Source organism: Electrona antarctica (genome assembly GCF_951216825.1).
Source record: "Electrona antarctica genome assembly, chromosome: 11".
NCBI lineage: Eukaryota > Metazoa > Chordata > Actinopteri > Myctophiformes > Myctophidae > Electrona > Electrona antarctica.
Genome location: NC_136792.1, coordinates 22,517,298 through 22,531,361, shown reverse-complemented (window position 1 = coordinate 22,531,361; position 14,064 = coordinate 22,517,298). Strand labels below are relative to the sequence as shown.

The following is a 14,064-nucleotide window of genomic DNA, read 5'->3' as shown; positions in this document are numbered from 1 at the left end:
CAATATCGAATATGAATTTTGACAGATTTCCAATATATCAATATTAAAGACAATGAATCAGCTTTGACCATTAGCCCTGTTGACTTGTCATGGTGATGCTGCCACCTAGAGGCATTTGGGGGGACTATGGAAACTAACTGACATCATTTGTCTGTGGTTCCCTGTATTGATCATGGTGGGCTATTACAAAACCTGTTTTTTTAAAGATTTGTTTTTGGCTTTTGTGCTTTTATTGATAGTTACAGTGAAGACGGACAGGAAAGAAGGAGAGAGAAGGGGAAAGGTTGTCATGAACGGGACTCGAACACGCAGCGCGCTGTCAGGGCAGAGCCTATATGTGGCATGCGCCTGGACCACTAGACCAGCGGGCGACCCAAAAACCTTGTCTGTTTTAATTAATTTTGATGAAAGCGTATGGAAGCCTGCCCTGGTTTAGACTACACTTTCTTTCTATTCAGTAGTAGCAGTGACCTCAGAGGCTGAGGTACCAGTTGCGCTAGCATCTTTAGGTTTACCCCGGACGGCCCTGACATTCTCCTCTGTGTTGCGCTCAGGTTTAAGCAGCAGGACATAACACTTGGGCAGGAAGATGCATGCAAGCAGGCCGAAGCTGGAGGCCAGGATGGCAAAGATCTGGACAGCCACCATGAACTTGCCCCGGGTGCTAAGGTATGCCGGCACGAAGGAGATCCACACGATGAAGAATACCAGCATGCCAAACGTCACAAACTTCCCCTCACTGAAACATAGGTTGGAAAGTACAACTAAATGCCATGTTACTGTCAAATCAGGAGGCCTGCAAAGCCCAAAGGTCAGACTAAGACAGATAAACAAAATTCACAATAAAATAAGGGCATAGGAAATGAACTCAAATCAAATCATGATATGTGCAATAACAAGGGATTATTATTGTTATCCCAGTGACACCTTTTAAATGTTTGTTATGCTTTTTTTAAATATATTTCTTATATTTGTCAGTTTGAACCTTTTTGTGCTGTGTTTTTAACTAACCTGCCTTGCTATGAGATATCAGGATTTCCCTACAGGGATTAATAAAGAATCTATCTATAATCTATCTATAATCTATCTATTGATACATGGATTAATAAAGAATCTATCTATAATCTATCTACAGGGATTAATAAAGAATCTATCTATAATCTATCTACAAGGATTAATAAAGAATCTATCTATAATCTATCTATAATCTATCTATTAATACATGGATTAATAAAGAATCTATCTATAATCTGTCTACAAGGATTAATAAAGAATCTATCTATAATCTATCTACAGGGATTAATAAAGAATCAGAAACAGACACAAGGAAAATTGAAGATTATTAGACCTGGTCTGACAGTCCCTGCCATTATAAAAAAAAATATAGATGAATGTTCAGGAATATGAGGTCATTGAATGGTTGGCAGCATGTACAAGACAGACACACACACACACACACACACACACACACACACACACACACACACACACACACACACACACACACACACACACACACACACACACACACACACACACACACACACACACACACACACACACACACACACACACACACACACACACACACACACACACACACACACACACACACACACACAGATGAATGCTATGCTATACCTGAAGTTGTCCTCCAGCTTGCGAGCCACGAATGCGAAGATGAAGGCGATCAGAGCCAAGAGGATGTCGTAGGCAAAAATAGCACAGATGAAGATGACGTTACCTATATCACACTCCAGAATGATCTTCACATTCTGGTTAGCCATGTTCTTGACAGGATGAGGCGGGAGGACGCAGAGCCACACTGTACATGCTATAGCCTGGGATGAAGACAGAGCACAAAGACAGTGAGAGACAGAAAGGCCAATTCATAGTCCAGTTTTCGGCGAAGAGGTGACCACCGTTAGTAAAAACAGAGTTGTGTTGTGTGAGTGCCGAGCGGTGACCACCATGGCGTGACGTCATGTTGTAGTTTTCGGTGGACACCTCTTCACCGAAAACTGGACTATGAATAGGCCTTAAGGATGAAGTGAGATGAAAGATCTTTAACCGACTTAAATAAAACCACCCTTCATTCATCATCGTGAAATGGATCTGAGTTGCAACTGTTAGTACTTGGCTCACTTTTGTCCATCTACTACATGAAAGAAATGAAAATACACCGCACACTGTGTATCTGCTCGGTACATGAGTATTTTATTTTAATAATGCAACGCTTCGGTTCCTCCGATACCAATTGTGCGGGACCGAGCAGTCAAAGCTTAAAGGGCCACTTCACACCTTTTGCAACCAGATCTTATTTTAATGATGTTTGGGAGACAAGAAACACTTTCCTGGTTTCTTGTTTTTATCTGGGAAATGTGTGTTTTTAGATATTTCAGTATTTCAAAGTGTCCATGGGCTCCATGATGTCATGGGCACTGGGCTCACTTATTTCATGGACTACATGTTGTCTCAGTAAGACAGCCCTCCCCTATCCACAAGGAGGAGCAGTGGACCAAAGCATTATGGGAATTGTAGTCCAGGAAGGACGTGAGCCCAGTGTCCATGACATCATGGAGCCCATGGACAATTTGAAATACTAAAATATCTAAAAAGACATATTACCCACGTTAAAAACCCCAGGAAAGTGTTTCTCGTCTCCCAGACATCATTAAAAGAAGATCTGGTTGCAAAAGGGGTGAAGTGGCCCTTTAAGGATAACACAGGTTTTCAAACTCAAAGTTTGTTCCAAAAGTGACAAAGCATCAACAAAAGATTTCAACAAATCTTCAAAAAGTTGTAGGGCCCTTAAGATGTCAACATAATGTAACTCAAATTAAAATAACGTGGAACCAAACAGGAAATTAACTCAACTAACATCTACTACAGCAAATCTTTTCGCCTAAAATAGCCTATCTACAAGCTCACAATGCGTCGCGATGCTTCTATGCTATCTATAATAGATTATTATTATTAGACCTAGGTGGTCCCCCAATGGCAGGTATGTTTGCATCCAGAAACAGGGATCCTATAACCACTGCAGAGTAGGGCTGCGACTCATTTTCACACAACGGTGAATGCAAAAATAGTGAACATCGGTTATTTATTTTTTATAATCGATTAAAACGGTTAGTTCGATCAATTGTTGCAGCTCTACCTACAGCACAGTCTCAATTTTCTACGAATTGTGTTTGAAAACTGGATGTCTACACATGTGGTTTCACTCTCATTTACCTGTATCAGTGTCCCCACGGTGGCTATCGTCCTCTGGTGGGCAAAAGTGAGAGTGTCAGTGTCAAGGTTCTTGATGGGACTGTCATCGACCTTGGTGTTTGTGGTGTTGGTTGCTATGACATCAGGATCTCCGGCGTTGGCTGCTGCCTCGGCGGCAGCTTTGGCGGCTCTGGCTGCCGCTTTGGACCTATTGCGGAGAGTCTTCACAGCCCGGGCTCTGCAGAACAGCACTACGGTCTTACCTGAGAAAAAAACATTCACAGACTATTGCAGATCTATAAGCTCACAACACATTGTAACACGATTCGTTGTGAGCTTGTAGATCGGCAATTGTCAGCAAAGATATTTAATGTAGAGAGAAATGCCTAAAAGTAACAGAGCCTAGTATATGAGGGACTCCGGTCGATCACATATTGGGTTTAAGTGGTTAAAGCAGCACTATATAACCTTATTTAACATTTTAATTTTGTCCAGTCTGTATGGTAGAGTATGTTAATACAATATATAACTTATACAATTATTGGGGTGGTTGTATTTTGTTTCCCTGCTCTTCTATTGAGACATTTAGATTGTGTCAAAGGCTCAGTATCTGAGCAAGCAGGCAGGCTCTATTAGCTCAATGGTTCAAAAAATATATATAAAATAAACATCTGCACTTGCGGAGGAAACTGGGTTCAAATACGGGGTAGAAGAGTAAAGAGTAAAGCTACCTAGCGTAGCTTTAAGTATAAAGCAGGTTTCACCCACCCATGATGGAGGACAGGCAGAGAGCGAAGCCCAGAGCCAGGCCTACTTGGCTGGTCATGCAGCTCCAGGGTTCAGGTTTGCCCAGGAAGACGATGGAGCTGAGGAAGGTGACCACCAGGGAGAAGAGCAGCGTGAAGCTCAGCAGGGGGTCATTGGCTTTCACCAGAGGGGTCTTAAGGTTCATGAGGAACACCACCTGTGCAAGGGATGAACAGAAATACGCAGACAAATTGTTGCTGTGGGCCAGAAAACTATCACATATACAAGATCGGAAGCGACGCGCGTAGAGCTTGTAGATCTGCTACTTTTGCAGTTTTTGAATTTGAATCCTGAAAAGTAACAGTTTTGGACATATGAGATTTTCACTCGACAGAGACAAAATACTTTAAAACCACTTTCAACCCGGTGTCCATATTTTTGGGCATTTTATTATAGGTAGACATTTAAAAAATGATCTACAAGCTCACAACACGTTGCGATGGGATGCGTTGTGAGCTTGAATAACAGCTATTTTCGCCATGCAACAATTGCATTTCTGAGACTCTTGGAGTTACAACAGAAGCGTAGCATCCATGGGCCACTCGGGCACAGGCCCAGTCAATTGACATCTTATTCTTGCCCAGTTTAGCTTCTGAAACACTGGGGCGAACAACAAAAGATAGCCTACATTGGCAGTAACCTCACCAGACTTTTTACCTCACCTCGGAGTGACATTGGCAGCCCCTCCCCCTGCATGCCAACGTGTCCACAGCCGCCTTTATTTTAAATGGTCCCCCATTAGCAAGCAAGTCGGCAAAACCGGTAATTGGCCTAGTCAACATTTTAATCCACGCTACGCGACTGAGTTACAAATGAATAAATGAACGCTTGCGATTTCACGCTTGCGATTTTTATATATATATATCTTTTAAAATGTTTTTTTGTGGCTTTCGCCTTTATTTTATATTTTTTATGGAGGGAGAGACAGTAGGCTGACAGGAAATGGGGAGAGAGATGGGGGGGAAGACATGCAGTGAGGGCCGTCGGGATCGGGAGTCGAACCCGCGGCACACTGCCAGACTGGATTACCAGCCAAGGTGCCTGGACCACTGAGCCATGGCCCAGGCCTATATATATATATCTGCCTGAATATATATATATCTATCTGCCTGAATTTATTACACGGCTTGGTTGAATCAGCGGGGTGTTATTTCTGGATAATGACTCTATAACAGACTGATGGCTAATCAACGCCAGCTTTGATCAAAGTGTGCCTCAGAGCACTCGGCTCATATCAATCCGCACTTCCGCATACAACATTTAAAATGAACTACTTTATTTTGTATGCTAAATATGCATTCGGGGTTCGAACCTTCGCTCGTTAGGGTTGGCACTCGAATCGCACACTGTGCGTGCACGTGCGCATGCGTGTGCGTGCGTTTGTTTGTATGCATGTTTGCAAGATAATATCTCACCATCACAGCTATGACGATCAGAGCCCCAAAAGCAGAGATGACAATGAGAATGATCCCCAGAATCTCTCCAAAGGCCAGGAACTCAATGAGTTTGGCGACACACTCATCGTTTGCCTTGTTGGACCAGTAGTCCTCGTGACACTGGATGCACTCACGAGCATCTGGGAGTGTGAGGTGGGTGGAAGAGATGGAGACAGAAGAAGAAAAACCATGAAGATGATGACAAAGAAGAGGAAACTAAAATCAATCATTTTTAAAATGATCATTTCAAAATCTTATATTTTCTGGGGTGAATGTGATACTTAGTCCACACGTTTTTTAAAGGATGCATGATTTATTTGTGTAATTTCCTACATACAGTACATTTTTGGCCAAATGTTTGAAATTATTATTATTATTATTTTGTCATTTGATAATATTTTGTCTACAATTCCATGCTGTTGCTGTATTGATGGTACCATAGAAGAGATAACAGGCAAAGGTTGATACAAATAACACATATTCCACATTCTCTAATTATGTAGACTGTAGTAAAGTAAGTAATGCAGATGTTTAACAATAATTTAACTCTTGAGAGCGTAAAATGAAACACTGTCAAGAGTTAGCTGGGGACCACCTGGAACCGCCTCAAGGACCACTGGTTGAAAACCACTGACCACTGTGGAAAATGGAAGGTATACTGACTGGTGGAGTTGCTGACCTCCCCATCAGCACAGGGGATACAGTCGAAGCAGCACACTGGCTCTCCCTGTCTGATGCCTTTCCTGGTGCCTGGCTGACAGTTCTCACTGCACACTGACCGAGGAGGCTGCCAGGGGATGTGGAGAGAAACAAGCATAGGCTAGTTTTTAAATCTTTAAGAATGATATTTTATGGCGCTTTACTGATTCATTCAGAGAGATCAGTGGAGTACAACGGGTATGCATTAGGCAAGGGTGGAGAGAGAACGGGGGAGCAACGGATGTTGTGCTTATATTATGCTCTGTTTTTTTCCTGATGATTCATCTCTCCTATAGTCTCTCATTGTGATAAATTAGAGGTAGAAAAATGATCTTCTGGGTTCATAGTGGGATACTCTGGAGTTACAGCCAATAATTACGTTACTTATGCAGGCTGCATATTAGACAATAAACTATCTGGAGACTGGAGAGTATGGCACTAAAGAGTATCTCAAAGGTCAACCAAACATTGACAGCATTTCTAGCTAAAATATCAACATTAATTGTTGACAGAAATGTTCTCTGTGAATATTTGCAGGACTCAGGGACACTTGAGACAATGTCATGCCTGTATATCCTGATACATTAGCATCCCCCAGATCCTAAAAAAAAAGCTGCAGACATCTCATAATAAATTAACTTTACGCAGGTCCTAAAAATCCATCCTACATCTCCTCTATGCTTTTATTAAGTGCCTCCATGTGGAGTAGAGAGTCTCACATATTAAAATGTGTATCCTTCACAATGTGGCTCCCAAATATTGATGCAATTACAGTTAGCAATGTTAACATCAATTTTACAGAAGACACAGATTTTGTACCATACAGATTTTATCATACTATGCAGCTGTTACGTGGAACGGTTTACCTGCAAGCATGAAGTCGACAAGCGGCATCGTTAACTTTAACAGTTTTGGCTGAATAGCAGCTGATATACTTATAATATATTTGTATTTGATTATATCTAAATGTATTTTATATTGCTTTTATTTTATTGTATAAATTCCTTCTGCTGATCCGCCACTAATCTAAAAGTGTCACTGACCTCGAATTCTTCATTATTCCATATGATAGAACCGTTCAGAATGGTCATATTGGCGTTTCCAGGCACCACAGCACTGTAGTTCCCCACAGTGACAAAGTGAATGGTCCCATCCCCTTTGGTCTGCCAGTTAAGGATGTCATAGTAACCATCCACATCCCCGTTCTTAAAGTAGATCTCCTCTCCGGTGTGGGGCACGTTGAAACGCACATTCTTCAGGTAGTACATCAGCTACACAAACAAGATGGTCAGTAGGGATTAGTCGTCGTCATGTCAAGCTTATTGTGGCCAAAATAATTGCAATTAACAATAATTATCACGATCGGATTGCTGTCGGGCAATCCGATCTCTTCTCTTCGTAAATCAATACCCTTCTTGATCATACTGCAGCATCAGAAGCTACCACAAGCTTGAAACGCGGCGTAAAGCGACACGTTTTGAGCTTATATATCTACTTTTTTATCTTAAATTTGAATCCTGAAAAGTAACAGTTTTGGACATACAGTATGAGGTTTCCACCCGACAGAGACGATGTGGTTGGTAATCTTGTGGTGATCTACAAGCTCACAATCGTAAATAGCATACTGTGTGTATGTGTATACCGACAATGGTATAAAACTCACATATATTTATAGCAAGTAAAATCCCATAAAATAAACTGTAGACTGTAAACTGTTATTCACACAGTAAATAATGCTTGGTTAAGTTGGTTATGATGAGTGAAGGTCACGTGTCAAGTGTTAATTCTCTACTGAAAGCTATTCTGACACATGTGCATGCAAGTGAGAAGAATCACATACACACACACGAACACACCTGCCATGGTTCAAATTGGTTGATATCAGCACAGCGGTTGGGGGCAGAAGGAAAAGGGCCCTCTCCAGGCACACAATGCTCCAGGTTGTGCAAGGCATGAGCCACTGCATACACTGACTTATACACACTGTGGACAGACATATTATTATTATTACTACCATCAAAGCCAATCATTTTTACACGACCATCTCTGGTATTATATATTTTTTTGTTTGAGCTGTTGGAAATAACTAGGATACACGTGGTTGTTAAAGTCCAGATGAAAACAATATGAATAATTTAGATAAAACTGATTGGGGATTTCTTTTTTATGAGAATAGATTTTTGTTCAATCGTTTTGAATAAAAAAATCGAATTAATCGAATTGTGACCCCAAGAATTGGAATCAATTTGGGAATCGTTTTTATTTGAAGAAATCGATTTTCAATTGAATCGTTACCCCAAGAATCAGAATCTAATTGTGAGATAGCAGAAGATTCACAGCCCTATGGGTTCATTTGGTTCCATTTGTACACGGTCAGAGTTACCGCCCTATAAGGGTCCATTTGGGTCGGACTACCGATAACTTAGCTATAGGTTCCCCCTGGCTGGAACCCCCTCAAGGACCCATGGGGAGTCCCCAGACCCCACTTTCAGAAGCACTTCATCATGAGCACTGACCTGTAAGTGAGTCGTAGCTGTGAGACGTCGGTGTAGGTGTTATTGAGCTGCAACAGATTCTCCTTCCCTGTACACAGACCCTCAGGCACAGCGTTGCCTGCTCTGTCCAGAGTACGGTTAGCTGCCTTGGCCCTCGCTTTGGCCCGTTTCAGAGCCTTGGCATAGTCCATTGTACAGTTAAACGCCTGTAACATAGATCAGTGGTTCTCAAACACGTTCATGTCAAGGACAGCAACACTGATGTGTTTGGCTGCAGACCCCCATATGACATTTCTTTGTCAGGGACCCCCATAAGAGAAGAGTTGTGTTGTTACATTTTTTTGTGGCATGTGCCTCTGATTGGTCCTCGTCTCTCTGAGTTCCTCTATATAGCCGTTACCGGTTGCTGTTGTAACCAGATACCTGATGATGGTCGTTTAGACCGAAATGTCGGCTGAAATACACTGCTGCTCTATAAGTTAAGACATAGTGCGGGACCTCTTTTTTCTCATTACATTTTTAAAAAATATTCCAGATTTCTGGAATATCCAAAGTAGCTATAAAATAGTTAAAACTAATTTTGCTGTGCCCCACTTTGACAGGCACTGACATGGATGGATGAAGCTTTCAGTGGACCTTCAATTTGTTTGCTCATCTGATTTTTAAAGCATCCTGTACCACATTCAAACAAGTCTCAGAATCGGCCCAATGCTTTCCAACATACTGGATGTGACTAATACAAGGATGGCGACAGATACACAACCCTTATTTTCATGAGGGTCACACAGCTTAACATGCAAAACCGCTCTCAAAGAGCTGCAATTCGAAACTGGCCCCTGTAAAAAAGTTTAAGTCCCTCCCCCCCTATTTTTCCATACTGTACATTTCCCCCCCTTTTTAACTTTCTTTAATGATGATGATGTAAACAAGTGTTAGTGCTTTTTCTGGTTTCATCATCATAGCAGTTTATGTATTGACTTGTGCTTTCATTTGAAATGTACCCATTCTACAAACTGTGAATAAAATGTTCAATCAATTGATCAAAACCGTTTGCCAGAATGTCTCTGTGAGATCATCTTCGTATGGGTCTATGTCCACTAGATGGCGTTGAAGGTCAGGGATGACTGCTCTCCTCAGCCCAAAGCCCAGGGTACCACCCAGCACTGGGTTTATCTGGACAGACGGACACACACACACACACACACACACACACGCACACGCACACGCACATGCACACGCACACGCACACGCACACGCGCACGCGCACGCACGCACACACACACACACACACACACACACACACACACACACATACACACGCACACACACACACACACGACGTCATCATATAACCAGTAGGATTTCTTTTTTTAGCTACACATAATTTGCTACTGTGAATAAAGATTGGAGCATTACAAGTTGAGTTGCGAGCCCACTTCTCAGATAGGATTTTGCTACTTTTGCAATTTGGCTGGGAGGAATGTGCTGATCCGGACTCCAGAACTCACCTCAGGCAGGTTTATGGCAGCGGAGGTGACCCAGGCTTCGCTGGCGATCCAGGTGCGGTTGGTGACGTTGTGGCGGAGCAGCTCATGGGCCAGAGGGCTGAAGTCCACGTCCGAGGCAAACACCACGATGATCTTGGCCGTGGATTCCACCACAGTGTCTACGATGCGCTGGATGGCCTCCGGGGAACGAATCTGGACAGAATGTCATTCATGAAACGATTCTTAAGTGAGTGGCTCTCTCTTCATGTTGTCAACATTTGAGTTTTCACAATTTTTCGAAAATAGCTTGACAGACAGACAAGACAGAGTTCTTCTCACCTTAGGCAAGGTCTCGGAGAAGGAGATGCAGACACCGGCATCCTCAACTTGCTCCTTGAAGGCCTTGATGCCATACTTGCCATAGTCATCGTCAGCAGCTATGGTGCCCACCCACGTCCAGCCAAAATGCAGCACCAGCTGAGCCATGGCATGCGACTGATGCTTATCAGTGGGGATGGTCCTCAGGAAGGTGGGGAACTGGAACTTACTCTCCAAGGCTGAACAGGATGAGGAGTAGCTGACCTGATGGAGGGAGATGAGGATGAGGACAGAGATGAGGACAGAGATGAGGACAGGACAGGACAGGACAGGACAGGGACAGGGACAGGACAGGACAGGACAGGACAGGACAGGACAGGACAGGACAGGACAGGACAGGACAGGACAGGACAGGACAGGACAGGACAGGACAGGACAGGACAGGACAGGACAGGACAGGACAGGACAGGACAGGATTACCTGTGGGAAATGATATAGTCCCAGTATCCTAGCAGTGGCGATGGAGAGATCTGAGCCGCCGGCCCCCACCAAAGCGGCGAGGGGCGCCCCGTCGCCACAGCGGTAGTTGGGGACAGCCTCGTCCTGGCCTGTCAAGTACGTCAGTGTGCCCTCGACGGCCTTGGAAATGGTGAAGCAGGAATCGTAAATGACGTAGCCCAGCTCTGTTTTGGGCAGGATGTCCGATCTTTTGTTGATCTCATTAAGGGCAAACAGCATAGTCTGGGTCCAGCGAAATGTACGGAAGTTAAATCTGAGTGGAGAATAAGTGGAATTAGTTAAGTTCATTAAGGTTTGAAATCGGTCAGTCCCATATGCACATGACCAACCATATATGGGCAATTCTCTTGCTGGATATAGACAGACACACACAGTCAAATGTTGGAGCGGTTAGCATCGCTCAAAAATATAATGTATAAAGTATTTGGAAAAACATGGCCCACTCACACATTAGAAAGATCAGTCACCAGAATGATGGCGTTTTTAATGAATCTAACATGGTTACAATGGAATTTGAAGTTACAATGGGTTTATATAAGAAGGGGGCGTGTCTACCATAACATGCACTGATGTCAGCCACAACATATGGTCTGCCAGTAAATATTTTCCATTGATGGGGCACAGTGGAGAGAGACAGGAAACAGGGAGAGAGAGTCTGGGAATTACTCACAGCAAAGGTCATCCGGATCGGGACCTGAACTCGCGACACGCTGCCAGGCATGCGCCTATGTGGTATGCTCCTGGAGCGCTAGGCCAGTGGGCGCCCCCAAACTGCCAGTAAATCTAAAATGGAGTGAAGTTAGTTCCTTTGCCGACTGTCAATGTTCACTAGACATTTGGCACTGATCGGTCCAGAGTCAGACAAACAGAGATTTGTAGACGGCTAGCCTCCTACAGATGCAGGCTGTAAAAATAGCTTCATGGTGCCCGCTGGCCTAGTGGTCCAGGCGCATGCCACATATAGGCTCTGGCCTGACAGCGTATTGTGTGTTCGAGTCCCGACCTTTGCTGCATGTCTCTCCCTCTTTCCTGTATGTCTTCACTGTAACTATCAATAAAGGCACAAAAGCCAAAAACAAATCTTAAAAATATATAAATAGCTTCATGTAAGATGTTAAAATAGGAACAAATTGATGGATGGCAGAGTGCAAAATCATCATGTGAGATTGTTGTTTAAGTTGTTTATGTAGTGTGCTGATCCTCTGGGACAGCATGGGAGAGAGGAGGTGGCATCAACCTTGCCATCACAAAATATACAACACGTCTTCACCCTGTTACTGTATGCGTTCCCAAGTGAAATGAACAATTAAAAGGTTTAAAGACAAATCAAATCAATGAAGGACAAATATCCTAGGCCTGACACCTGCAACAATGTACAGTACTAGAAGTCTAACGCCACGCGTCTATGTGGCACTGTGATCTGAGTGAGAGACACACACACAAACCGTACATTTTGAACGAAGGCAGACAGCGATTTATCTTTGGCCACTGACCGTGTTTTATCCGTGCTGGGCAGGTTGTGTGGGCGCTCTGTAATCGGTCCATCGCATCACGGAAAGCGGGGTTGAAAACGCAGAGGTAAAGTCAGTGACGTATCACGGCCACAAATCACAGGCGTGAACGGCACTTCCGCGTACTCCGCATACGTCACGGCCTACGACTTGGCCAACCGAACAGCAGACAAAGGTGTGCACGCACAAAGTGTGCTCTTCTCAAATAGATAAAGTGCTTCATAATATACCTAATGGGGCCCTTTGACAGTTCCGCAACAAATCATGAAACAAGATCTCACTATAGGTGAGCTATATATCCCAGAAGTAACATTTTAGGTTTCTCTCTTTTTCTAAAAAACAAAAGTAATGGACCTTTGGATCCGAGTAATGATCTGGACTCACCCTTCGCACCCTGCAGAAACAGGGCTTCTGGAGGTGTTGCGTTTAACGGTAGCAATGCGTTGGTGAACAGGAAACATCCCTCCGATTACCACCTTCTTCTTGTCTACATCTTTGTATCCACTCAAGTTGAATTTTGCCTTCAGCTTGCAAGTGGATCTTGCTGAAACTGAGGTGTAAAGGTAGAAAAATGCACATAATCCAAACAAAAGTCGTCTAATTTCCATGCTATGGTGGGGAAAAAAAACAAGCCAAGGAGTTGTCGCTTTGCCAGAAAGTAATAGAACAGGTAACTGTGACAGGTGCCTGCATCTATTCTCTCGAGGATGCTGTTGCGTGGAGAGAACACATTGGACAGAAGAGACTGATGATGCATCTGTGCAGTATGGCAACAAGTGATGGAGAGCATTTTCATCTCATCATTGGCATAGATCAGTGGTTCTCAATCATTTTCATGCCAAGGACCCCAAATTGATAATGTATTTGGCCAGCGGATCCAAATCTCAACAAATGTTGTATGTATGTATATTAAATTATTTAAAAATAACTCTAGATCTTTCAAAAGTAAAAAGAAATAGCAGTTATACAAGCTCACAACACGCTGTGAGCTTGAAGATGTCCATTTTCAAATAGCCAAAGTATAAAAAATACATTATAATGCTATAATGCTCATTTTGCTGAATGCTGGTGACCCCTGGGGGTGCGTGAGAACCATGGCATAGTGTAGATGTCCTGTTGACTTTGAGCCACCCAGTAGAGGCTAAAGCCCTAACGACACCAAAGGGTCAACATGAAAATCCTTGGGTCAAAACAGCTGCAAGGAGTTTGGTTTGGGCCATTGAATTCCATGCGTTGAATCACTAGGGTCAACGTGGGTCAACGTGCAACAAGACATATCACACCGCAGGGACAACGCTAAAACCGTCTTGACCCTTTGGTGTGGTTAGGGCTTAAGGGTCCCAAGGGGTCTGTATTGTAACCAGAATCATCAATAAATTGTGCAATTGATCATAATAAGCATAATAAGTTAAGGTCCCCAGAAATACCAATCTGATTATTTCCCTGAATTCAGGTTAATGACATAAGACACAGAGAACACACCGCCACAGGCCCAGAGTTAATTGGTAGCTGCGTGTGGCAACTTGTATTTTCTTTACGCAACAGCAGTCACAAGACACTTTCTTCTTATTCTTGT

The 14,064-nt window shown here is 43.3% G+C and overlaps 1 protein-coding gene across 1 annotated transcript; it reads right to left on the bottom strand.

Annotated features, from left to right (window-relative positions):
• Window positions 1-450: 450 nt before the first annotated feature.
• vmn2r1 (vomeronasal 2, receptor 1) lies at window positions 451-13,096 on the bottom strand (the record flags this gene model as incomplete). Its single annotated transcript, XM_079513755.1, has 14 exons — window positions 451-739; window positions 1,642-1,841; window positions 3,238-3,479; window positions 3,985-4,180; window positions 5,439-5,599; window positions 6,123-6,246; window positions 7,202-7,429; window positions 8,015-8,141; window positions 8,675-8,859; window positions 9,701-9,826; window positions 10,162-10,353; window positions 10,480-10,722; window positions 10,939-11,230; window positions 12,873-13,096. 14 exons carry the CDS (start codon window positions 13,094-13,096, stop codon window positions 451-453), a joined length of 2,829 nt encoding a protein of 942 aa, XP_079369881.1.
• Between the last annotated feature and the right edge of the window lie 968 nt (window positions 13,097-14,064).